Source organism: Raphanus sativus, chromosome 5, assembly GCF_000801105.2.
Source record: "Raphanus sativus cultivar WK10039 chromosome 5, ASM80110v3, whole genome shotgun sequence".
NCBI lineage: Eukaryota > Viridiplantae > Streptophyta > Magnoliopsida > Brassicales > Brassicaceae > Raphanus > Raphanus sativus.
Window position 1 is genome coordinate 23,474,813 of NC_079515.1, and position 26,518 is coordinate 23,501,330.

Sequence of the window (26,518 nt, forward strand, 5' to 3'; positions counted from 1 at the left end):
GAAATTATAATTAATAAAATAGTTGTTAAATATTAAAATATGAATTTTAACTAAAATTATTTTAAAAATATATGAAAACCCCAAAAAAATAAAAAACTTCTAAACCATTGTAATGTATTTAGATATATTTAAATATTTTATAAAATATATTTTTATATCTGAAATTTGTAATTACAATTAATAAATCATTATAATGTATTTAGATATATTTAATATTATAATAAAATCTATTATTCATATATGAAAAAAAATATTTCCAAAGAAATGTTTTTAATAAATCAAAATTTTAATTTGAAATTCGTAATTATAGTTAATAAATCATTATAATGTATTAGATATATTTAATATTATAATAACATATTTATTATAATTATAAGAAATAATAACATAAAACAGAAAAATCATTATAATGTATTTAGATATATTTAATATTATAATAAAATATATTATTCGTATATGGAAACAAAATATTACCAAATATTTTCTTTCCATTAAAATCACAATTTTCTTTTTTCAGTTTCTTAAATCGATTTAACAAATAAGAAAGCTGAGTATTTCCAAATATTTTCTTCCCATATTTTTGGAACTGATTATTCTTATTTTTATCCGTAGAATCTGTATTTTACTATTTTTAGAATATAGTTAACATATTCGAAATTGATTTCTAATAATTTTAGATTTATAGTATTCCGTAGATTCCAATTTCTAAAGATTTTAGATTTATAGTAATGTGTAGATTCCAATTTCTTCAAATTTTGGAACGATATGATAAGCGCAGAATGTGTTTTCCATATATTTTTAGATTACTATTATTTACGTAGATCACATATTCTAATATAGTAAATTCAATGGAAAAAAATGGATCATATTTTCTACTCTGTAGAATGTCTATTCTACATTTTGTAGAACAAAATATAAAATTATGATTTAAATATTTTTCAAATTTGAAAAAAATACTAATAAGTTGATATAGGTATTTCATCACTAGTTACTACTTTTATTTTTTTTAGTTTGTAAAACTATTTATTTGATTTATTTTATGAAATACTAAAGGGTATTAAAGAAATTTCCCGTTGTGGAGGTTGAGATTCTGAAGTCTGTTGAGAACGAGAAGGAGACGAACGTTGTTGTAGACGAAGATAACGAGAACGTTGTTGAGACGAAGATAAAGAAAACTAAGAAATGAGTGAAGACGAAGATAACGAGAACGAAGAAATGAGTGAAGACGGCGGAGATAACGATAACGAAGCTGTTGAAGACGGAGATAACGAGAACCCTATTGAAGACGGAGATAACGAGAACCCTGTTGGAAATGGAGAGGACAAGAACTCTCTTGAAGATGGAGACGACGAGAACCCTGTTGAAGATGGAGATAACGAGAACCATGAGAACCTTGTTGAAGATTGAGAGAACGAGAACCATGTTGATGATGGAGATGAGGAAAACCAAGATAGCCTCGCCGAAGATGAAGAGAACAAGAGCTCAAAGGAAGAAGAAACGAATTTGGGTGAACATGAAGTAGATGAGGATAATTCTCCTGGTGAAAATGTGCAGATAAATGAAAGAGTTAGAGAAGAAGGAAGTAGCAGTAGCAGTGGAACCTTAAACGAGGTTAGTATTTCTACATGCGTCTCTTAGTTTAAAAAAAAATTGAAAAGAACTAAGGATAACTGGTGTGTTTGTGATAGCAAGAAATAAGCTTATTGAGTAATTGGAGTGTGTTAGTAATGTGTCTGATAGTTTCGGGTAGGAATACCATAAAATAGAGAGCATGTTATCTTGTAATACTGGTATAACCAAGTACAATTAATTTCCACTTTTATGTTTTTTTGTTCGTAGGACTCCTACTATGAAGACGTTAAAACCGTTGGGCATGTACTTTCCACCGTTTGAGCATAGGAAGAAGATTAAGATTTCGACGAAGTGTTCTATTGCTGATGTAATGAAAATTTTTGGCGAATTAGTTCCTCCGATAATGTGGCAGAGAAGAATTGGTTTGTGAATCATCCACAGTTCAAACACATATTCCACATGCCACAGTTCATCCGGATTTGGAAGAATCCGACTGTAAACCGATCCAATTTTTTTTAGGATTCAAATGAAACCATTTTTCATTTTTCAAAATACGAAAACGATACTTGAATATCCTACCCACACCCAAGGAGTATCCAAACGTCGAGGCCCATTATATGCCGCAAACGAATCGTTAGATTATCCGGTTTAGTATTTATACTTAAATCGAACGAGTTATATTCCGGTTTTAGTGGTTAAAAACTGAATTTTAAAAAAATTAAAATCTTCGAGACCATCATTTCTTTTCTCACTATTTTCAGATGGCAATGCTTTTTAGTGTTCATTTCGCTCTTGTGAATACGGGTCTGATTCGATGTGATGGAAAACAGAACTGTTGACGCATGTTTAGATCCTCACATGTAAAGAGACAAGAGCTGCACCAGCGTTTATCATCTCAATTTTGTTAGGAAACATCCAAGCAAAAAGCAAGAACTGTCTCTGAAGAGTTGAGATTTTAACTACAGACAGATCAAGGAAACATGTAAACAATGAAAAAGGCTTGATTTTTCTATAGAGCATTGTCAGCATCTTCCTTTACCTAATCTTTTTTCTAGAAGTACAAAAAAAAGATAGATACACATAATAACGGAGTTCATAGAACAGGTATTTGAGAGGGGATCCCATTGAAGTATGTTAGGGACTGTTCAGGCAGAAGAAGAAGAAGAAGAAGAAGAAGAAGAAGAAGAGCAAGGCATTGAACTTACCTTCTCCAGAAGCTCTGTGACCTCGCTTTTCAGTTTTGCCTTGGTCTCTCTTGATAAACGATCCCCAGATTTCTCCAGCATTGCAGTCATCATCAACAGATTCTGCTTCACTGAATCCACACTCGTCGGTTTATCGTTCAGTTCACGGTGAGAGACTACAGGCATTCGTGGTGGGGCTATGTTCCTCTGAGCGCTTATCAGTTTCTGCTGTAACCTGAAACTCACTAAGGTCTCACCAAACGGGTTAGCTTTCTCTAAGCTTTTAACTGCTTCTACCGCGTCGCCACTGCTCACAAAGGCGACCTGCGCACCACTAAACTCTTCTTCTGAGACGTGTGTTTCAGAAGCATCCAAAGGACCAAACGCAGAGAACGTGGAGGTTAGGTCGTCCCTTGAAGGCATTGACACTTTTGAGGAAAATTTCAACAAGAGAATTGTGATTCCTCTGGTTAATCCGTTAGGCAACTCCTCTTTCTTGAGACGCCTTCTTCGCTGAGGCAGGAGAGAAGCTGGCTCTGTAGCTATTCCATTTAAGTCAGGTATACCACTAGTGCCATCTCCAACTATTGGATTCTTCCTCTTCCTTCCTCTCTTTTTCTTCTCTGAACTAGTTATCACATTACTGAAAAGGTCTGCGCTCGTGAAGTTTGAACACTGAGCCGCCTCCTGAAAGTTTAACATCATACTTCTTGGCGTCTCCTCCTTTTGTGGCAGGACCTTGGGAGGTATTAAACTCTCCGGTTCCTGTAAATGGTCAAATCCTGCAGAGGCTAAAGCATTACCTCCGCTGTTTAAGTCCGGTTGTACAAATGTAGCAGCAGGTCTGCTGAGTGTATCTGCCATACTACAAGCTTCCCCATGTAGAGATTGTAGCGATGATTCTTTAGCAAACGGCTCACTTGCAACAGAAGTAGAGAGATCTGAGTGACGACCAATGGTATGTTTGGTCTTTTTCTGCGCTGGTTTCAAGGACTTCTGCTCGTTATCAGGAGTTGAAACAACATTAAGAAGAGTCTCCATATTTGATTTCTCTGACTCAAAGGTCTTCTGCTCGGTATCAGCAACTGGAACACCACTGAACCGCTTCATCTTTGACTTGGAGGTTTTCTGCTCAGTACCCGGATTTGCATCTTTATCTACCATCAAATCCTTCATGTTAGCCAGCTGCATCTTGTAAGCATTTTCATCATGAAACACTGAGATTCTGAACTTGGAAAAGAACCACTCAAAGAGACCCATATTCTCAGTCTCTTCCGACCACTTGTAATCCATAGCAAGCAGCTTCAGTTTAGATACCAAATCAGAAGGAGACGTGTTTGCTAGATCGTCTTTCACAGAAGCATTGTCAACCTCGCTGACAAACTTCCTAAACCATTCTTTCCTAAACCTCCTCCTGCTTCTAACTGAAACAACGGATGGAGAACCAACGAACTCACGACTGTCTTTCACACTCAAACTCGTCTTAACCTCGCCGTGTAGCTGGTCAATTGGTATCTGCTTATGCCCACAGAAAGAATAAAAAGCTGATAACCTACTCTGCATAACAGTCAGCTCAAGTATCCCACCACTCGAAACACATCTCGCCAGATTCTTCAGCTGACTGACAAACTCTCTCGTCTCCATTCCATCTACAGAGAATCCACGCAGTATCAAAGGCTTTGCCTTCATAGCTGCCACCGGCACCACTCCGTTCCTTTCAGCAACGCAAGAACAAGTCATCTCAAGTTTCAAAGCGTTTCCCAACAAGCTCATAGCTTTCTCCACCGCGACGAAAAACCCCACATCCTCTCTTTGATTCACCATCTCCTCAAAGCTCTCCTTGAAAGGCTTCAACTTAGAAAGTGCGCACCGAGAAACAAGCTGGCTCTGACCACCAAGATATCTAACCATGACACTCTCCTCCTCTTTGAAACCAACAACTTCCCCTGGCCACCATTTCTTGGATTTATTCATCGCCCATACAAGATTCCCAACCAGACACTCCTCCTGAGCCTGGTTTTCATTCTCATTCGGACAGCTTTTACTAGATTCCAAGACATTGTCGGAACTAGTCCCAGTTAAAGAGCTGCTAAAATCAACAACAAGTGATATGTCTCCCCCGGAGACATCAATCTTCCTCACTTCATCATCACCACCTCCTTGGGCTGAACCCTCATCATCTTCTCCCATTGTTACCTCCGTCACCGGAACTTGAGAGTCTACAGCCATTGGATTAGATTTTTTTAGGATTTTCTCCAATTTCTTCATCCCTGCTTTCACCTGCCAGAAATTAAAAAAAAAACTTTTTTTGCATCAAGAGACCATATTGCTCACATTTGATCAACGGGAAAAATCCCCAAAATTATAAAAAAAGAAAATTGAATCAGGATGATCAAAATCAATTCGATTTTTTATTATATGAAAAAAAACTAGCAGAAGACAAGGGTTGCAACAAAAAGGAAACCTTGGTTTTAGTTTTGTTGGGGGTTAAGATGTTTCTTGTTTCAAGCAATGTTGATTCACGCTGCTACGAAAATTGAGTGTGTGGTGGTGATAGTGAGCGTTGAGAGTCTTAAGACGGAAGAAGAGAAGTATACCAAAGGTATTTTGTACGATCTTCGACTACCACTGAGTCGGAGAATATTCAACTCAAACCGGAAATTTATTATCAAAACCATCTTAACAGCAAACCTGAGATCCTCCAACTCAAACCCGACCAAGCCGACCAATCATCTCTTTAAAGCAGTGTTCTAAAAAGCCGTCTAGGCAGCCGCCTAGGGCGCTAGGCGTTACAGGATCGTGGCGATTACTTTTTAAACCGCCTAAATAATTATAATATTGTAATAATAAATAATATATAATTTATTATTCATAAATTATAATAATTAATATATTTGTAATATATATTATTATGAAAATAATTTTATCATATATAAATAATAATTTTTACTATTATTAAATATAAAAAATATTACATATATTTAATATATTGCTATAATTTATAAACGTCTAGACCGCTTAGCTAATAATCTAAGCGTCCGCTTAGTCGTTCTAGGCGCTAGGCGTTAGGTGACCGCCCGCTTAGCGCCTAGCGCTTTCTTGAACACTGCTTTAAAGTATACCGGGCATAAATCACTAATTCTTTTTTATAAATTTGATTTTGAACAAGAAAGCACTGGACAGTAATTTTTCTAAGAAAAATTGCTAGTCATAGAGATATTTTCATTCCAGTGAGAAAAAGAAAAGAGAAAAAGAAAAAGTTTGATCTATTTTTTCTCCGGCGCGGCCAGCGCGTGTGCGTCCGTGCCGGAGTAGTGTTTGTTTGAGTCATTCTGTTCTCCTTCGCTCCCTCTCCGCTGCTTTGCAAATGATTGCTTTGTCCGAGCTCTGGTCCCGATACTAACCCAAACGGTGGTTCGGTTTTGGAGTAACGACGCGGTCATCTTGAGGTCTGTGGCGGAGTGAGAGCGGTTTGCTTGTTCAGTGGTGGTGTTCTCCGGGAGGTGGAAGCTCATGCAGTTCCACAATCGTCGGTTCTAGCTACCGGGAAGGGAGTCTCCGTCAGATTCGCCTTCGCCGGCTTTTGGTAACAAAGAGCGGAGGCTAGCAAAGCTCTGCGCTGCCGCATCTGGAACCCGGGTTCTTTGGGTTAAAGTTTTTAGGTTCGATTTGTTTCAAGTCCGGTGAGTTTTCCGTTAAGGTGGGGTTGGTCATGGCAGATGAGACGTCGATAGACGAGCAAGCTCTCCGGTGAAGTTACGAGTTGCAAGGAAAAAGGGGTTTCCGGTTCGCGGGTATAGGGTTTGATGTGGTTCAAAGCCGGAGGAGAGCTAGAGGTTCGATCAAACTCTCCGCAGTGAAGACAGTGCGATAAGAACGGTGTTTGGTGTGTTAGAGGCTCGACGATTTATGAGCTCCGACGAAAGAGGATCTCGAGGGTGTTAGTTCCGGCGACGGTGAAGCGGATGAGGTTGAGTTGAGACAGAAACGACGCGATCCGCGTTGATGGAGCAGATCTCGCCACGTGGCGAGTCAATCTCCTTGACCTAATCTCCATTTGGGTCGCGAGAAGGATTTGGATGTGGTGGGCCGAAGACTCGTTTGATTTTTATTATAGCCTGTAATCTTGTTGGGCTCTTGTTGTTTTTTTGTTGTAATTTGGCTTCTGTTAATGTCTAGGCCAGGCCCGTTTCTAATATATTTCTCTTTGATGGAAAAAAAAAATTGCTAGTTCTAAACTGGATCGGAACAAGCTTATCCGGTTAAGATGGGGTGGAATTTTAATCTACACTTCTAGTGATAAAGCCCACATATATTGACCCAAACCAATCAATATGGGATGTTGCATGAGGTCTACTAAGAGCATTTACAGTTCAACTCCATGATTTATTTTAAAATAGAGTTTACTGTTACAAATCTTCTGACCCTATTCTATTTTAATATATTAAACATGGATTTATTTCATGAATAGAGTAACCATTTTTGAGGAAAAATAGAGTTGTATTGAAAATGTTCTAACATTTTCTAAGTTAATCTAGATAGTATGACATGTAAATAAAATAAAGTTGATTACACTATGAGCATTTATAAAAAGATTATTTATTATGAACTCTGCAAAACTCTATATTTGAAGTTTCAAAGTTTTATCTTCAAAAACAAAACTTCATTCATAATTTCAAAATTAGGTGTATTTTACATTTTTTGTCAGCGTGTATAAACTTCTATAATCTAAGAATATAACATAGGAATTGATATATTTGTACATTTTAGTGTGTAGTTAATTGGTAAATCTAGGAATATTTTTTTATCTGTATTTCTAATTTAATAAGATAAATACATGGTCGTCAGATTCAAGAAATCTGATTTATTACAAACAATACACGATAGAAATTAGTTACAAAGAAATAAAGTATACATTTTATATAGGATAATTCTCTCAAATAACACTTTTTAAAATTTGTATCATAAAATAGCATTCAAAAAATAAAATGACAAAAATAACACTTTTTTGTTTTGAAAATTTTAATTTTAATGTTTTTATTTTTACAAATTTGAATATATTCCTAAAACCCCACCCCTTAACTCTAAGCCATAAGTTTTAGATTAATTAACTCAAGGATTATAAATGCATATTTACCCTTCAATAAAGCTTCTTTTAATCATTTTCCTCCTTGTGATGTTATTTGTGACAAAAACTTGGTTTGGTGCTATTCTGATCTTTTTCTCTTTTATAAATTAATATTCGATAAATTAGTAGATTGATAAATTAATAAAGTTATACAGTTTTGAGTAAGATAAAAATATCACTTTTTAAGTTTTTGTCATAAAAATAACACTCAAAAAATAAAATAACCAAAATAGCTCTTTTGTTTTGAAAATTTTAATTTTAATAAAATTCCACCCGTTAACTTTAAACCCTAAGTCTTAAATTAATTAATCCAATGATTATAAATACATATTTACCCTTAATAAAAAAAATTGGTCCTTTTTCTCCTTGTGATGCTATTTTATGACAAACGTTTGGTTTAGTGTTATTTTAGTCTTTTTCTTTAAGATCAATTCAAAATATGACATAAATCGATAAATTTGATAAACTAATAAAATTATATGATTTGAATAAAACCAATTCAAAATATGACATAAATTGATAAAATTAATAATTTATGTATATAGTTTATACAAGTACAAACAAAAATCGATTTATTTTATATTCACAATAAAATTCATCTATGTTTTAAATTTTAATATATTTTTCATAACATATATAAAAGTATATCTAAAACAATATTTAAGTTTTATGAAACATATTTCATAGATATCAATAATATAATAAAATAAGAAGAGTCAATTTCTTAAAATTTAATTAATGTATACAACATAAATCTAAAAATATTGTAAATTAATAAATTACTTTAATATTCACATTATTAAATTTTTATAGAGTTTTACTATACAAATGTAACATAGCAACAAATGCAGTTAGTTATAATTTAATTCAATTCCGATTAATGAAGAGTCAAATCAATGTTTAATATTGCCAACTAGTATTAAAAGATCCGAAGAAGTAATCTTCTATCTATATATCTACCGCCACCGAACTCTACATAAATAAAAAAGCGTGACTTTCTTACGTTAATCACAATTTCATCAAATTAAATAGATACTTTCCTCACCTAATCAAATCTCTCTCTACAAAAGTAAAGTCAAAACTTTCTCTCTCGTCTCATACAACAATATGGAGAAAGATTCTTGGGCAGATCTGTGGGACAACAATCAATCGACGGCGAAAACAACCGACGACGGTAAAAGCCGCGGCGGTGGTGGCGGTGGTGCGTCTGGTAAATACAAAGAGAAGATGGAGGCTGGACTAGGGAAGACGAAAGCGGCGGCGAGTTCGGGGTTTAAGAAAGTGAAGGCGGGAACGTCGTTGGGTCTTAGCTGGGTCAAAGACAAGTATGCCAAAACCACCGCCAAGAAGAATTGATTTCTTTTGCGTTTCGCTTTCCCATTAAGTAATAAAAGTTTTTTTGTATAATCGAACAGATCTGGTTGATATCGAATATTATTTGTTTTGGATTCTTCTTGTGATGTGTTGGACAGATTAGGTTTGTTTGATCATGTGAAGAAGATTCACCAAGTATATTTCAAAATCTTTTTTCTTTAATTTTACTATAAAGTTATAAAATTAAAAAAAAAATGTTCTTCGATTGGTGTGCCAGATCCCTTTGCTTCCTAATTAAAGTTTAGTTTTATTTTACGAGAAAAAATCACACTTCCTCGACTTATCATTTGATGCCGTGATAATATTATACACAATTAAATAAAAATATTATTAATTATCTATGTGAACATAATTTAATCAGTAATAAAATAATACAATATAACACAGATAAATTCACACTGTAAGCTGAAAAGATAATTTAAATTTAAAAAAATTAAAACAATTTAAATTCAAACATTTTATATCCTATCACCAAATGTATAAAATCTAGTTATTATTTATATAAGCCTATATTTAACCTATTCTACAGATAAAATGCAACGCACGTTTCAGAAAATAATTAAAAAAATTTAAATCCCTTAATTAAAAAATTAAAATACACTTATTTAAAGTACAGCTATAACACATTAAAAAAAAGGAGAGTCTATCTAGTCAAAATCAGAACGAAACTCTATTCACCAACCAACACAAAAGAAATAAGCCAGAGTATGGCGATTACGGTGCCGAGACGTCAGCTCTTCATCGGCGGTAAATGGACCGATCCCGTTCGCCGGAATACACTCCCTGTTGTCAATCCCGCCACCGAGGACATCATCGGTACTTTTTCTTCTCCATCAACTCTCATTTATGATCTCTTTTGTTTTTATTTCTGTTATTCTCACTGGATCCAAGCATGAATTCGCGAGTTTTGATTCAATAAGCTGAAATTAGTAGTACGATAATGTATACTCAAGAGAGATTTGAACTTCGTCTGCTTATTTAGATGATCGGGAATGCAAAATCCTTATCTAGATCTTTGGAGGACCTAACAGATCTCCCTCTTATGCTTTTGGTGGTGTTTTGTTTAGGTTATATTCCAGCTGCAACTTCTGAGGATGTGGAGCTCGCGGTGGTAGCTGCTAGGGAAGCATTTACTAGGAACAAAGGAAAGGATTGGTCACGAGCATCCGGGGCTGTTCGTGCCAGATACTTACGTGCTATTGCAGCTAAGGTATTGATGATCTATCTTGCATTCTTTGTTACCTAGCTGATATATCATCTATATCTAGGTAACGGAGAGGAAGTCTGAACTAGCTAATCTCGAGGCTATTGATTGCGGTAAACCTCTAGATGAAGCAGCATGGGACGTGGTATTCTCGCTTTTTCCTCTTTGTGAACGTTTTTTGTGGTTTTTAGATGTTACGCTTACACATGGTTGGCTTTGTAACCTTTTTGCAGGATGATGTGGCTGGATGTTTTGAGTATTATGCTGACCTAGCTGAAGGCTTGGATGCGAAGCAGAAGGCTCCTCTTTCTCTTCCGTTAGATACTTTTAAGGGATACGTTCTCAAGGAACCCCTTGGTGTAGTTGGGCTCATTACTCCTTGGTATGTCGCTATGTCATGTTCCTAAAACTACTCTTATGGTGTGACAAACCCCTCAAATTATTGTTATATATGTGAAGTTAATCTTTTTTACATATAAGTGCTCTTTCTTCTTTCTATACAATATGTAAAAGAACGACACCACGTATTACGCAGCTAATAATCTAATATTTGCATTGAAGGAATTATCCGTTACTGATGGCTGTCTGGAAAGTCGCTCCTGCACTTGCTGCTGGGTGCACGGCAATACTGAAACCTTCAGAGTTGGCCTCCGTGTGCGTATTTTATTTCTGTTGACACCATAGTTAACCTTCTATTGGTTCATGAACCCGCCAATCTAATATGGTTTTACTTCAGGACATGTTTGGAGCTCGCTGATATTTGCCGCGAAGTGGGTCTGCCACCCGGTGTTCTTAATATTCTTACTGGTTTAGGAACTGAAGCAGGTGCTCCATTGGCAGCGCATCCAAACGTTGACAAGGTCTGATCATACTCAGTTTTATCTTTACGAGTATCCAGAAAGTCGAACAATTGGGGATAGAGCATTTATACTTTCGATTTTTCTGGTTAGTTTAAGTATTGATATTCTAGACTTAACCAGATTGTGTTCACTGGAAGCACGGCAACTGGAAGCAACATTATGACTTCTGCTGCCAAACTGGTCAAAGTAAGTCCAAGTGTCCTTGTTGCTTTTTCCATGTATCTATCTTTTTTTTACCTATATTTTCCGGGTCCGAGTGTGAATCTTCTACTTTTTTAATTCCACAGCCTGTTTCCTTGGAGCTTGGGGGTAAAAGCCCTATCATTGTCTTTGAGGATGTTGACATTGACAAAGGTTAGTGCGTTTGGAACCTTAAGAGAATCATGCTATATGTATTCTTAACTATTGGTTCAATTAGTGACGACATTTTTGTTCTAATCAGCTGTGGAGTGGACTATGTTTGGTTGTTTCTGGACTAATGGTCAGATTTGCAGTGCGACATCTCGACTTCTTGTGCATGTAAGTGATCATAGAATCTACAGTAGTCTCTGATTACAAATATTTCACCTAATTGTATATGATATGTGATATATATCCTTAAAACCCACATAGCTGCTCTATAGAAGCACTATGATGTTTGCAATAAAATTAAAGGTTTGCTATGTGAATTGAATTATCGACTTTCTCAAATCCTGAAATAAGCACCAAATATTAAGACATTTCTTAACCTTTCCTTTACATGAAACCTGCAATGGAAAGATTAATACACAGTTCAGTAGGGTTTCTTTTTTCCATTTTCTGGGGTAAGATTGCTCATCAGCTATTCAAATAGAATTTGGATTAGTATTAGTGATTGTAAAACCTTGAAAACCACTGTTAAAAGTAAGTAGGATAGAGAAGCATCGCTATACGTCTAGTAATGTTGTTTTGATGAAAAGAAAATTCTTATGAAATGCCAGGAAAAGATTGCTGACGAATTTTTGCGCAAGTTGGTAAAGTGGACAAAGAACATTAAGATTTCAGATCCTTTTGAAGAAGGCTGTAGGCTTGGTCCTGTTGTCAGCAAAGGACAGGTAATATAACTAAACGCAAATTGATATTCTCAAGAACTAGAACTTCATTCCCCTCGAAACCTTCTTATCTATCAATTGGGGTAGTCAAGACTCAAGAACGACTTTTAGCTAAGTCATACATCTTAAACTCGTGCAGTACGAGAGAGTAGTGAAGTTTGTATCAAACGCTAGGAAGGAAGGTGCAACTGTCCTCTGCGGAGGAGCTCGTCCTGAGGTACATGAAAGATCTAGACAAGCCTGGGCTGTATGTTTAAGATACTATTAGCAGTTAAAATTTGGTTTGTTTATTTCTGCAGCATCTGAAGAAGGGGTATTTTGTTGAACCTGCTATAATATCAAATGTGACTACTTCAATGGAAATCTGGAGAGACGAAGTTTTTGGTCCTGTTCTCTGTGTTAAAACATTCTCCACTGAGGATGAGGCAATACAGCTGGCAAATGACTCCCAGTGAGTTTAAGTTTTTTTCTTCTTCTCATGAACAAGAAACTCCACTGATAAATGTATAACATTGTATGCCCGACTTTACTGTATGTGCAGATATGGATTAGCAGGCGCTGTATTATCAAATGATCTGGAGAGGTGTGATCGCGTTAGTAAGGTATCTAATTTACTATTAGTAGAAAAAAAGAGTAACTGCACGCATCTAATGATTAGATTTCATCTCTTCAGTTTTGAATCGTGAACATTGTGTTTTCAGGCATTCGAGGCGGGTATTGTGTGGGTCAACTGCTCTCAGCCATGTTTCTGTCAGGCTCCATGGGGTGGAACCAAACGCAGTGGTTTTGGCCGTGAACTAGGAGAATGGTAAGTTTCTTTATTATTAGTATACCTACAAATATATTTACCAAAACCATAAAAAGAATCTCCAACAGATTGATTCGTCCATGGTAACTTGACCTTTTAAGTCCCAAAAATTGACCAATTTGTTCGTCGTTGATATTGAATTGAAACAATATTTGCTTTATTGTTTTGGTATTTGGTGTTGAATTGAAACATATTTGCTTTATTACAGGGGACTTGAGAACTACTTGAGTGTGAAGCAGGTGACACAGTATATCTCTAATGAACCATGGGGATGGTACAAACCTCCTTCCAAGCTTTGAGTCAAAAACACTATACTTCCTAATGTTTCCTTGAAAGATATAATAATTGGGTTTATACCAAGATAAGCAAGAGATCTTTCTGTAACAGATATTATTATTGTGTTTGTCATAAGTTGCATACAACTGGCATCAGAAATCAAAGCGAAAAATTTCTACACAGCCTACTGTGACTTCAAAAGCACAGTGGTTGTGCAATCTGCATTTTAATATCAGATACCTGCAGATTGTGTGGATATGTACCAGTGACTGGTGCGAAAGGACCAAACTCATAACCTCTTGGACCATGTCTTGATACATGAACATCAATGCTCTTGTCATAATAACTCTGCCACTGCATGTTTTTGTCATCTACAGCCTCCTCTGTAACATTTTCTTTGGTTTTAGTTCTATTGACATTGACGTTTCTGAGATCAGTTCCGAAAACTCTTTCCTTGGTTTCGGCTTGCATCAAATCGCTGCTGAATGTGAAAGTAGGCCCACCGTTGTATTCTAACCATTTGAAAGCTGGTTTTCTAGAATCTAATGTGTGAGCCTGTCACCAGAGAGAATAGATGGTTAGACTAGTTTACATCTACAGATCATAGTTTAGATGGTTCATGTATATAGTTTTAGTTTACCTTCTCAATGAGATTCAATGATGACAAGACATTCGCAATATCATAAAGCCGCCTCAGCCTCACTTTTGCTGCAGAAAAGATACCAACGTTTCAACACTCATTCATCAGCATATATCTCAAGTGAGTGTGCAACATAAGGGTCTAAAAGTCGCAAGACGAGGACAATTACTTCTCATTATTGATGTGTTGTGGGCATCTACAAGCAGTAATTTTGTAGCCTCGTCAAGGGAGGAGACGATCCTAGCCTAAACAGTAGACGCACATCCAAAGATACAACTCAAGCAGCTCTATGAAAAACCAATTTGAATTCACTTGTTTTTTCTTTTTGCTTGGGAGTGCTTTTCAAATGTGGTCAAGCTGTTCCGTTTACGGTTCTGATCGGAATTGTCGGTTTTTATTTTTCTCCGTTTGTAAATTTTCTTTTACCAATAACTTTCAGTTTAGCTTAACGTAAATTTACGAACCGGAAAATACGTGAATCCCCTATTATTGTCAGACAAAATTAAGAAAAATACACTACTCTCTCACGCTCAATCTTTTCGCCAATCTAACACAGATCGAGGCCGTTAATATGCAAACATGCATATCTTCTGATGAGGAAACGATGATCATCGACGACGACGTTACTGATGTGAAGACTCCTGATTCCGTGGACTGGAGAAAACAAGGCGCTGTAACCGACGTCAAAAAACAAAAACAGCTGCGGTATGCTTATGAGATTCGTATAAGTATTGATACATATATGAGATCAGAATTCAACGGTTTCAATAACTTCCCTACAGTAGTGCTTCTTGGACCAGATCTAGAACTATCTATATGAGGCAAATTATATTAGTACTACTGATAATTAAAATAGTCTATAATTTGAGATCTTATACTTCTCTGCAGGAAGTTGTTGGGCATTTGCCATAGGATCTAACATGTTTAAATACCCTAAAACAAAATTTTAACAACATATTTTTATATTTTTCCTAATAATCATTTATGAATATCACATTAATTTTTAACTAATTCAACTGCATTAATAGTTATTAAAGATATTATAAAATTAATTGTATAGTAATATTTGTTAATGTTATCACCAACAATTTCACCATAATCATTTATAATTTACTAAAATCAATTGTTAATACAAATCTCACATTTCAAAAATAATATTTTACTTAAATTTTATATAAATTTTACTTATATTTTATTAATTTTTACTTATATTTTTTAGTTTTGTTAAAGTTTATATGGAAGCATATTTAGTTTTTATTTAATAATAACAATAATATTTATAAAAAATTAGTTCTGTTTATATAATTTTATCAACAAGTAATATTTATCTAAAAAACTTTGCATAATTATGAATACTAATATTTTTTTTCAGAAATATGCTTCTTTAATTTGAACTAGATCATCACCCGCTCGACCGAGCGGGAGTCAATTTTTTTTATCTTTGTTTTTACTAAATGTTATACATGATCGCAATGTGTATTAATACAAAATTTTAATAAATAACAATGTGTACTAATATATTTAAATAAACAATGTGCTTAATTACTAAATTTGATTTTTAAATTTTATGATAACGTAAAGTAGATTTTTCTATATTATTTAAAATATATAGTGCTATATATTTTGTATTTTCAACATTTATCATACAAAACTTACATTGGGGTATTATTTATATGAAAATATGTGTAACATAATATATTTATATATTATATAAACATATGCGCACCCGCACGGATTTTATTTTTAAAATGTATTCTATATTGTTTAGTTTTTTGTAGTATCGAGTTTGTATAATTCAATTTTGTGTTTAAAGAACAATATCAAAACTGTCTTCCGTATGTAAAAATAACATTTTGCAAACGCGAGTTGTGTCTTTTTATTGTAACACACAATTTTATATAAAACTTATTTTTTTTGTACATGACGAAATTTTATTTTTTAAAATAATTATTACTTAATTTTAAAGTGAATTTTATCTCTGAGGTCTAATATATTTGGTGTGTAATGGTTCAAAGCATTTTCGATGTACATTATATTTTAGTTTGGTTTGTTTTTAGTATTATTGTATAAGTATAATACTATACAATATTATTATATTCTATACAATATATGAAGCTATGTGTTATTTGTTTTAGAAAGTAGATTAAGCACAACGTAGTTATAAAAATAGTCATATCTTTATGTATGTGTCTATGACTTATCTACCTAATGTTATTCGCACCAATAAAATCAATATGACCAATGAAAATATACTGATCAATTTAAAATGAATTGTATGGGGTAATTATAGAACGATTAATATTTTTAGTATTCTTAGTATATATTTTATTTAAATCGACATGTAATAAATGTAAAAAGTTATATATGGAATATGGACAAAAAAAAGAACTGTATTTAAAGAAATACATCAATGCAAAGTTAGACTATGGTACGTATTATATATAAAAAATGAGTCATTTAATTTAAATATATGAAGTCCACCTTTAAAATTCTACCTAGAAGAAGTTGTAATGTTCCTGTTTTAATAAGATAGATGTCCTAATCGGTGGTTGGATGGCTTGCCCTCTAAATTGGCCTTAATGGTGACCACTGTTGAAGCGTTAAACTTCATTCGGACAAAACTCTTGATATTGTTGTCCGAATAATACCTGTTGGACTGTACCTCGGAGCTCAATAACTCTACATCAGGTGAGAAGAGTTTCGTGTTCAAATTTATTATGGAGAAAGGGATCACTACCCAAACCATGTATCCATATACAGCTCGGTCAGACGAGTACCTACAAACAGCGAAGCAGCTCTTCAGAGAGCTGTTGCACGGTAGCTTGTCATAGTTGCAGTCAATTCTTCTATAGTACAGATTTTACTTTCTACAAAGAGGTAATCGAACACCAGTTTTTCTGTTGATGTTGATACACTCCCATTCTTTACTAATAAATATGTGCAAATTTTCAGGATATTCTAACTGGAGAATGCGGAACCAAAGTGTGAGAAAGATATTTCGAACAATGAAAGACCTTGTGAGAAGAAGGAGGGTACGTTCGTATTATACGCATGCTTTTGGAACTATCCCAGTTAGCGGAAGGGGTTCGTAAACGGGGATACTGGCTGCATGGCAATGCCACAGCGCCTTTCCTTGTCCAAAATACCTCTCTCAATATGAACGTACACTCTCTCTCTCTCTACTTAGGACCGTATGAATTTTTAAGGATCCAGAATTCTTTTTAAGATCCATTAAAATATTGTCGTTTCACCTTTTCCAGAAATACCAAAAAATCAAATGAATTTATCATTTTCTTTGTAATGTGCAATTCTCCAAAACAAATTATGCATATTTTCAAAATCCGAATGCACCAAAAAAATTATGGTGAAGTTGGGATGTGGGATAAGGCGCAACCCTGCATGGCTGGAAGACCTTCAAATAATATGTGATTAACCATATCTTCCTCTACTCCACAACTCTCACAAAGTGTGTCACATTTTATCCCTCTACTCCGTAAATTCTTCCTTGCTGGTAAACAACCTAAAATATTTTCCATATAATATATTTTAGCTTTGGTGGGCATTTTATCTATGAGTGAGCACACAATGCCTTAGTACCTTTTGAGCGTCGGTATATATATGACAATGTCTGAAAATGTCCAAGTCCAATAAAAATCATGTTTAAATGAATAGGTCCACAGACATCTAATAATATTTATAATTAATTTTTAATTAATTTATGATTTTCACATTAAAACTGAGATATTATATTTTCCTGTCAAAACCTGAAAAGGAAGTTTTCTTTTTAAAACCTATAACCACTTTTTAATCAAAGTGGTTAATTTGTGCTTTCTTACGAAAACTATAAACTATGTTATACCACCAAAATCGTAAAACTATGTTTTCTTCACAATCATAAAAATTTACTTCTGTCAAAATTGTATTATTATTTTTTCTCGTCAAAACATTAAATTTATGTTTTTTTGCCAAAAACGTAAAACTAATTATCATGTCAGAATCATAAATTTATGTTTTTCGCCATACTGTAAAATTATGTTTTTTCGTCAAAACCATGAATTCGTGTGTTTCCAGCAAAAAACCGTAAATTTATATTTTACCGCCAAAACCACAAAACTAGATTTTTCCATCAAAACAGTAAATTTGTATTTTACTGCTAAAACATTAAAATTATAATTTTCTGTAAAATTAAATTTATATGTTTCCATAAAAACCGTGAAACCGTCAAATGAAATTAAATATTTTATAAAACTGTTTTCCATCAAAAAATGTATATTTTGTTTTCTTCAAAATAAAAAATTACTCAAATTAACAAAACCTTTTTTGAAAGGAAATTCTCTCAAATAGTCTTTTTAAGTTTTTGTCATAGAAAAAAACTTTCAAAAAATAAAACGACAAACGTAATCCTTTTTTGTTTTGAAAATTTTAATATTTACTTTTTATTTTTTTGAAATTTGAAACTCCATCCAAAAATCAACTTCTTAACTCTAAACCTTAAGTTTTAGATTAGTTAACCCAATGGTTATAAATGCATATTTAACTTAAAATAAAATCTAATTTGGTTATTTTGTTTTTGGAGGCTATTTTGTGACAAAAAATTATCTAATTTTTTGTTTTTGTTTTGGAGACTATTTTGTGACAGAAACTTTAAAAAAATTATCCAATTTTTTTTTTTAGTTTTGGGCATGTTTATTGTTTATTTGGTTTTTTTTTTAGTTTTGGGCATGTTTATTGTCTATTTGGTTTAGGCTCATTTTCTAATTGGACGTTTCGGTAGCACATCCATAATAAATTGGATTGGGTTTGCCCAGAGGCGGGGACACCAATTGACATGACAGCTGTAGTGATGGCCTGATGGGGATGCCTTTGTATGGGCTTCACTATTTTCGCAAAGCCATATTCTTTCTTCCAAACAAATCTAGGTTGTAGATAACCATGGCTAAACGTTATCAAACCGAACAGCTACATGCTTGGGGAAGCCACTTAAGTGTTACAAAAGAGCTGTTAACTGTACTGACACGGACGGCATAGTTCTTAACCAGCTAGCAAAGCTTCACCAGAAGCTACTTTACTTCGAGAAGGATTCTGAGAGGTTGGATGCTGAAAGGTTAGAAGGACCAAACATGTCCGAGATTTGGTTTTTCCTGCTACACATTTCAAAACTCACAAGAAGTTTGAAGAAGCAGAAATATATTGCACCTGTCTACTTGATTACAGTGATCCTGAAAGTTTATTTACCCCAACTTTTTTTCTCTCCACTGTTAACACTTTAGTTTACACATAGAGTGACGAGATTTCATAATACGAGCCTTTTTATTTTGTCAATGACATGACCTCTCGCGCTCTCTCTCTCTCTACGTGTTCATTTTGACATCTAAGAAGCGTCCATAACATACACTACTTGTTGCTTCGAATAATTGATCGTCTCCTTAGTCAGAAGGGGGCTAGGGCCTAGGGGTTCGTCTAATAGAGCACAATGCGAAAGTCATGAAATTTTTACAGTAAGAGCTTAAGTTTACAAACTTGAGATCCTGTCAAAGTAAACTCCAGTTATGTATCCAAAGAGCAGTTCAATACAGATAGTTGTAGTTCTGCTTAAAAGCGACAACATAAGCCACCAGCATAAATGAAGTAGCAACATGACAAATGATATTTTTATTAAGAGACACTGAGAGAGATTCAATCAAAATCCCAATATTCCAGAAAACAATACAAGAAAGTCTTGAGAAAAATGGTAGGTTCAGTAAGTAGGATCGGTGAAGAACTTGTTGAGGCCAGGCATGATTTCTGGACGCTTGTCGCGAACATACTTCCTCAAGAAATTCTCCTTGTACTTCTCTCCCTCTGCATGGTTATCCAATATTCCGGCAGCCCTGTTCTCCTTGGTACATCTGCAGAAAAAAACCAAAAAAAAAAACCACAACTTTTAGAACACAACCTCTATTCTAATATTGCAAGATATGTTAACAACCAAAAGCTCAAAAAAAAAAAATTGGTCTAAATAGATAGCTAGCTATACTTATTTCATTACATTAAGTATAATCTTATACAGAACTGCATTACTGGTTCATAGCCCTATGAAGACACTTTTCTGTTTCATTTACAGAGTATCTGGACTAAACGACATCGTTTTGCAAAATAGCAATATCTACGAGAGATAAGTCAACAACTGTTAATAGGAGATACAAACCTGACTTCAGGGTTTCCGGTGATGTTCCTAATCAACGAGAACGCACAGATCCCAACCGCAGCTCCTGTAGCCGCGAACAAGGGATACACCTGAACAGGGCAAAGAAAAAAAAACACACGAGGCGGATCTTAGAAGAATCGATACCAGATCTAACACTTGGCGTAGTCAAAAGAGAATCAATGGATGGAGGACTCCTGATCAAAGATGAATGTAAGTACCTCAGGTCTCAACCAACGGCTCGACATTTGGAATCGCGGAGAAGAAATCGATCGAGAGAGAGATTAGAGGAAGGAAGACGGCGAATGTTGTTGAGAGACGTAAAGAGACTTCTCCCCTCAACGCCCTTTTTATTTTGACTTTAGGTTTTACGTTTCTGTTTTTTCTTTTTCGGGAGAGTGTAAGAAATTACAAATATTTTCTGTCAATTCTAAAACTAATTTCTGATTGGCAGTGAGTTGTCCTGCTTGAAGCCAATGAATTATTGACATCTGTCCATATAACTTTTCGAGGCAAATGACAGCAATTGCCAAATGGCTGATTTGAAATGAATCATTTACATCCAGAACCGGTTTACAGTTTTTATTTACAACATAGAACAGTTTCGACTACTGAAGTAGTTTTTGAGTGAAAAGACTCAAATTGACCTTCAAAAAACGTAACCGGTGACATAGGATTTAGTTAAGATGGGTTTTATTTGGTTTCACGTTTGAAATTCAAAAATTAGTGGTGGGCCCAAAATGAGACTTAACATACTTTAATTTACAAAAAGCGGATGTCAAAATTTTTTTATTTTGTTTTCTTTACTTTTACCGAAGAAGAAGAAGTGAAAGGACGGAAATTCCAACGAAAAAGAATCTCAGTAAATTGTTCGGAGAAAGATGCCATGGAGACGTAATCGGCGTGGGAAAGAGAAGGACGGCGGTGAAGGTTCTTGTGTTTATCTCAGTAGAACTTTAGGAAATTTGTATCTGTATTTTGGAATTTTTCTGTAGAGATAGGTTGCGAATGTGAAAGAAAGGTTATTAGAGAAGCTATTTGTGACGGACCAGAGTGGTTCATAGGATGTTTCCAAGGCAAGTTGCAAAAAACCCAAGACATACGGTAAGTTCTTTGATTTCTTTTGTTTTATTGTGTTTTTGTAGAAAAAAAAATTCTCTGTTTACTTGCAGAACCACCAGCGGTGGAAGAATCCGACGAGTGACTACCAGTAACATCATCTTCTTCGTCGTTTTTCTTCTTCCACATCAGAGGTAAGAGATAAAGCTTCACTGTCATCTTTGTCTAAAGTCTCACCTCATTGTCACTGGTTCATTTCTGAGCAGCAGTACATGGGCACAAAATGAAATTCGAGCAACAGTGATCAATTTTGATTTTTTTACACATTTAATCATTCAGTTTTTGTATAATTTTATTTTGGATACATAGTGTACACATGTACACTTTGATGATAATGTACACATGTACACTCTGATGGAACATCGTGTAAGGAGGACATATATAAAAAGATATGGCTAATCAACAAAAAGATTGTACATTCAAATATATCTTATACACATATACATTCTAATATAGTTGTCCACATGAAACTATGTATGGTGGATATTTCAAAAAGATAAACAAATGTGGCTTTACAAATGTAGAATTTTTTTATAACCATTACATCTTGAAATATTATAAGTAGCTCAACAATGAACATATCTATATGTACATTTGTTTACCAGTATCGACGTATATATTTTACCATGGTGCAACATTCAATTAGACATTTATGAATTTGTAACATAGATTTACAAGTTTCAACATTGTATGTTCAAATGGTGAATTTGTGTACACAAAATTTATGCAATAGGAGAATTCAATGTAAAGTCTAATTTTCTTAATTATTTAAATTTTGATTCTTTCGGATAGAGTTAGAGATGTACATCATGTTCTTGTTAGATTATGATTAATTCGGATAAAATAAACAAACTCCATGTTTCATTTTTGTTTTTATGTACAACATGTACACGAGTATATTGAGTAAACTAACTCCATGTTTTTATGTACATCATGTTCGTGGACGCTGTGGAACAGGAGAACTAATGTATACACATATGTACGGCCTTTGGACATGATTCAAAGTATATTTGAACGCACAGTTCTGTATACATGGACACAGAGAGGAATGTACATTGTACACACTGTGGCCGATGGACACTAAGGTATACATGCTGATAGGCCTTCATGGGAACTAATGTATACACGTGGGAACATGGGAACTAATGTATACACGTGGGTAAGGCCTTTGTAGAGGACTCATAGTACACTTGGACGCCCAGTTCTGTATACATGGACACAGACATGAATATACATTGTACACGTTGTGGTCGATGGACACTAAGGTGTACATGGGCATAGACCTTAATTGTACACATGTACACAACATGCATGTTCATTGAACATTTGTTGTACATAGATAATCGTTTATACATATGGGAACATGGGAACTAATGTATACACGTGGGTACAATCTTTGTAGAGGACTCATAGTATATTTGGACGCCCAGTTATGTATACATGGACACAGACAGGAATATACATTGTACACGCTGTGGCCGATGGACACTAAGGTGTACATGGGCATAAGCCTTAACTGTACACATGTACACAACATGCATGTTCATTGAACATTTGTTGTACATAGATAATCGTTTATACATGTGGGAACATGGGAACTAATGTATACACGTGGGTACAACCTTTGTAAATGACTCATAGTACATTTGGACGCCCAGTTATGTATACATGGACACAGACATGAATATACATTGTACACGCTGTGGCCGATGGACACTAAGGTGTACATGGGCATAGGCCTTAACTGTACACATGTACACAACATGCATGTTCATTGAAATACATAGATAATCGTTTATGCATGGACATCAGACGTTACTGTACAAACGGACACCGTCATATAGTGTACATACGGGCAAAGGCGTGAATGTACATTGTGGACGCTGTGGAACATGGGGACTAATGTATACACGTATGTATGCCCGCGCGGACAGGAGCAATACGTGTCGTCTTCTTCTTGTCGATCAAAAACTCCTAAAACGAGCCGACAGAGGTCAATTCTCCAGGAATGACCATGCAATGGTCCAACATTATAACTTGCGAAATGAATTGGAAAAAATAGTTTAAAGGAGGGTTTGAGAAGATGAAAGAAATGATAAGCAGAACAAACTTATTTTTTGCAGCAAAATGTCCGAGGAATATGAAGTTTTTCTGAAATTTGGTTTTTTCTTTTTTTTGTTAAAATGAAAAAGATAAAAAAAAATTGAAAAGGAACTGTGAGATGGTAAAATTCAGAAAATCTGGACCATCAGTTGGTGAGATGGATGATGTAATCGGATGGTTGTGAATTGGTAGATATAATCTTGTCAAAAAATTCAGAAAAAATCTACACCGTCCAAAAAAATAAAGATGAGGGGTGGAGAGAAGTTCCCGCTAAAACACTAGATTTAGTTAGTCAAAGTGTTAATGCTTTTAGTTATGTGGTGACCATCTAGTTATGATAAGTGGGAAGCTGTTACAAAAAACTGCCTTAATAGCACTAAATGCTCCATCTTGTAATTAAAAACTTGAAACTGTCTCATAGTATAAATTTTTCATTTGAAATTGGGGCAAGTTGCAAGATACGATTGATGATTCTCATCTATCTACTACTCCCTCCGTTTCTCAATAAGTGTCGTTGTAGAGAAAATTTTTAAAATAAGTGTCGTTTTAGTATTTCAATGCAGAATTTATTAACTTTATTCTGTATTTTATTTTTCTATTGGTTGAGATGTATGGGCAATGATGTTTTTGTATGGAAAATATGCAAAATTTAATAATTTCTTAATTCGTATGCACAACTCTAAAACGACACTTATTCAGAAACAGAGGGAGTATTTGGAAACAGTTATGCTTAATTTTGGCAATTTTGAGTTGTGTGATTTTATTTTTGTTTTTGAAAAATCGGTTAATTTGATTTTCTTCAGACGATGACCATAATTTGATTTTAGACTCAACTTACTTTTGAAATTTCCAATACTATTCTATATTTTTTTTAAGATTATACTAGCATTAGTTTTATCTTATTTTGGCATTTTACATGATTGTATTGTCAATAAAATACCATGTACTTGCAAATTTTCCTAAATTTTTAGTTATTTCTTAATGATATACAAAACAATGTTTGGTTATAGACTTGTAGTTAGATGCACTGATTACGCTAGATTGACGACTAATTTTAAATTTATCAATGACTGCTTTTCCATATTCAACCAATCAACTCAGTGAACAAACTAACATTGCACATTTGGGTTTTCAGTTTAGAGCCATGACATTGTTCGAATTATTTGGATTGAGATGTTTAGGACATGTTTATAAATCAAACATTTATTGACTCGGTTTGATAATGTTAGGTTCGTATCAGTTTTCTATCTTTTAGAAAACCCAAAACGGAACCAAATAAGAAATAATTTGGATTTGATTCGTATATTAAAAAACCTGAGTTAAATTCAAACCCCTCTCCTTTTCCCCCAAAAAATATATTTGGTACTTCCTTTATTGTTTGTAGATCCATGTTCAAACTAGAAGTGGAACTTATTATCCTATATAATCTGAGATTTGTTCTGAATCCGTTCCGAAAATAAAATGTCTAGAGTGTCTGAATCTGGATCCGCTGATCCGGATACTAAAATCTCAAATGCATTAAAATCAAATGGATCCAAATATTTTGATTTTCATGTTTGGATATCCGGATCCATATTTTTAATTTATATTAAATTTTCAATTCTAAAACCACATAATCGAACAAGGTCAAATTTGAATTCAAATTAGAAAACCACTAACCAAATGGATTAACATTTAACCATGTTAACTAAATTATTTTATCTATACTATTAAAAGAGAAATATTCTGAAAAAATCTATCAATGCAAGGTTGTTGGACTCTTTCATTAATGGCATTATAGTAATTAATTAATGGTCTTACATATAATTATAACAAACCAATTCTATATCAATTGAATAAAATGAAATATGTGGGATCCATTTCCCTTGATTTAGTTTGATGTGAATATTCTTTCTTTTCTTTTTTATTGTTTGTTACGAATAAAGTTACATTTTCTTTGTTTTGTTATGTATTCACTACCATAATAAAATTAAGAAGTTATGCCAATCCTTTAAGTTATACAGCACATTTATAATGAACCATATTTTCTATATTTCTTTTAATTCTATGACTATTAATACTTCAAATCTAAGTTTGTGTTTTATATTTGTTCAACCATTGCCACTGTGTTCTTATTATCACCTACAATCATAGTTAAAAAGTATCAACTAATTTTTATATACACTGTTTTCAAATCAATGATCAACTTCGGAAAAATTAAATAAAAATAATACTTTGTTCATCTATAGGGCCGGATCCGTAATTATTAGTTATTAGGCCCTAAATCACTTTTTAAAAAAGTTTTATCAAATTTTTATTAATAGATTTTTATTAAATCTAAATTTTATAGAAGCATATCAGTTGGTACAATCTCTGATAAAATGCGACATGAAAAATTTGAATCAGTTTGGATTATATAAGATCAACAAGTTTATCGGTTAGACCCTAGGTCCAAATATGAAAACAATACTTATATTTTAATTCGTCTATAAACCATATATATTTCCCCACTAAAAAGATTTAAATAAATGTAATTAATATTTGTAGATATATAATTTGTATTTAAAAAATCTGGTAAATTTGGTTTTCAGTTCAGTTTCAGTTTTTTGGTTTTAAAAATATAGAATCTACTCGGTTATAATGAAATTTAGTTCAATGTTGATTTTTTCGTACGATTAGATTTTCCATAAATACAATTAGACCTATATACTATCTTGCGTAGAAATTCATTTTAAAAATATATACTTAATTTCAAAAATAAATCCGCGCTTTCTAAGCGCGGGTCAAAATCTAGTTGTTGATTAATTAAGAAACAGTTATGAATGTCTTTAAAATCAGTGCAAATTATCAATCTATTAATAAATCCTCAAAATTTTACCAAAACAATAAACCCTCAAAAAATAATTTTAGCAGAACATATGCAGCAAAAAGTCTGGACAACTTGCATTCAAACTCAATGGCAACGGCCTAAAATGATTTCTTCTTTGCTTTATAAGTTTTCTATATTGCACGATTTG

General features: G+C 33.8%; 4 protein-coding genes across 4 annotated transcripts; 2 read left to right on the top strand and 2 right to left on the bottom strand.

Moving 5' to 3' along the window:
* Nucleotides 1-2,506: 2,506 nt before the first annotated feature.
* LOC108856964 (serine/threonine-protein kinase ATM) lies at nt 2,507-5,488 on the bottom strand. The gene is made up of 2 exons (XM_018630876.2): nt 5,221-5,488; nt 2,507-5,036 (listed from the first exon to the last, which is right to left on the bottom strand). The coding sequence occupies exon 2, from the start codon at nt 5,022-5,024 to the stop codon at nt 2,718-2,720; it is 2,307 nt and encodes a 768-aa protein (XP_018486378.1). The 5' UTR covers nt 5,025-5,036; nt 5,221-5,488; the 3' UTR covers nt 2,507-2,717.
* A 3,356-nt stretch (nt 5,489-8,844) lies between these two features.
* LOC108859292 (uncharacterized) lies at nt 8,845-9,337 on the top strand. The gene has a single exon (XM_018633180.2). It carries the CDS (start codon nt 8,992-8,994, stop codon nt 9,238-9,240), a length of 249 nt encoding a protein of 82 aa, XP_018488682.1. The 5' UTR covers nt 8,845-8,991; the 3' UTR covers nt 9,241-9,337.
* Nucleotides 9,338-9,890: 553 nt separating this feature from the next.
* Nucleotides 9,891-13,658, top strand: LOC108856312 (aminoaldehyde dehydrogenase ALDH10A9, peroxisomal). Its single transcript, XM_018630085.2, has 15 exons — nt 9,891-10,074; nt 10,326-10,468; nt 10,527-10,607; nt 10,696-10,844; nt 11,024-11,116; nt 11,199-11,322; nt 11,443-11,508; nt 11,610-11,676; nt 11,765-11,841; nt 12,282-12,395; nt 12,532-12,609; nt 12,692-12,843; nt 12,934-12,994; nt 13,094-13,200; nt 13,409-13,658. The coding sequence occupies exons 1-15, from the start codon at nt 9,966-9,968 to the stop codon at nt 13,497-13,499; spliced, it is 1,512 nt and encodes a 503-aa protein (XP_018485587.1). The 5' UTR covers nt 9,891-9,965; the 3' UTR covers nt 13,500-13,658.
* A 5,984-nt stretch (nt 13,659-19,642) lies between these two features.
* Nucleotides 19,643-20,680, bottom strand: LOC108857552 (uncharacterized). Its single transcript, XM_018631540.2, has 3 exons — nt 20,522-20,680; nt 20,304-20,392; nt 19,643-20,004 (listed from the first exon to the last, which is right to left on the bottom strand). The coding sequence occupies exons 1-3, from the start codon at nt 20,546-20,548 to the stop codon at nt 19,854-19,856; spliced, it is 267 nt and encodes an 88-aa protein (XP_018487042.1). The 5' UTR covers nt 20,549-20,680; the 3' UTR covers nt 19,643-19,853.
* Nucleotides 20,681-26,518: the final 5,838 nt, after the last annotated feature.

Coding starts and splice junctions, on each gene's coding strand:
- LOC108856964 (XM_018630876.2), bottom strand. CDS start 5,024: ATGAAGAAATTGGAGAAAATCCTAAAAAAATCTAATCCAATGGCTGTA.
- LOC108859292 (XM_018633180.2), top strand. CDS start 8,992: ATGGAGAAAGATTCTTGGGCAGATCTGTGGGACAACAATCAATCGACG.
- LOC108856312 (XM_018630085.2), top strand. CDS start 9,966: ATGGCGATTACGGTGCCGAGACGTCAGCTCTTCATCGGCGGTAAATGG. Junction 10,469..10,526: donor TACGTGCTATTGCAGCTAAG/GTATTGATGATC, acceptor ATCTATATCTAG/GTAACGGAGAGGAAGTCTGA. Junction 12,995..13,093: donor GGTGTGATCGCGTTAGTAAG/GTATCTAATTTA, acceptor TTGTGTTTTCAG/GCATTCGAGGCGGGTATTGT.
- LOC108857552 (XM_018631540.2), bottom strand. CDS start 20,548: ATGTCGAGCCGTTGGTTGAGACCTGAG. Junction 20,393..20,521: donor GCCGTTGGTTGAGACCTGAG/GTACTTACATTC, acceptor TGCCCTGTTCAG/GTGTATCCCTTGTTCGCGGC. Junction 20,005..20,303: donor ACCGGAAACCCTGAAGTCAG/GTTTGTATCTCC, acceptor TTTTTTCTGCAG/ATGTACCAAGGAGAACAGGG.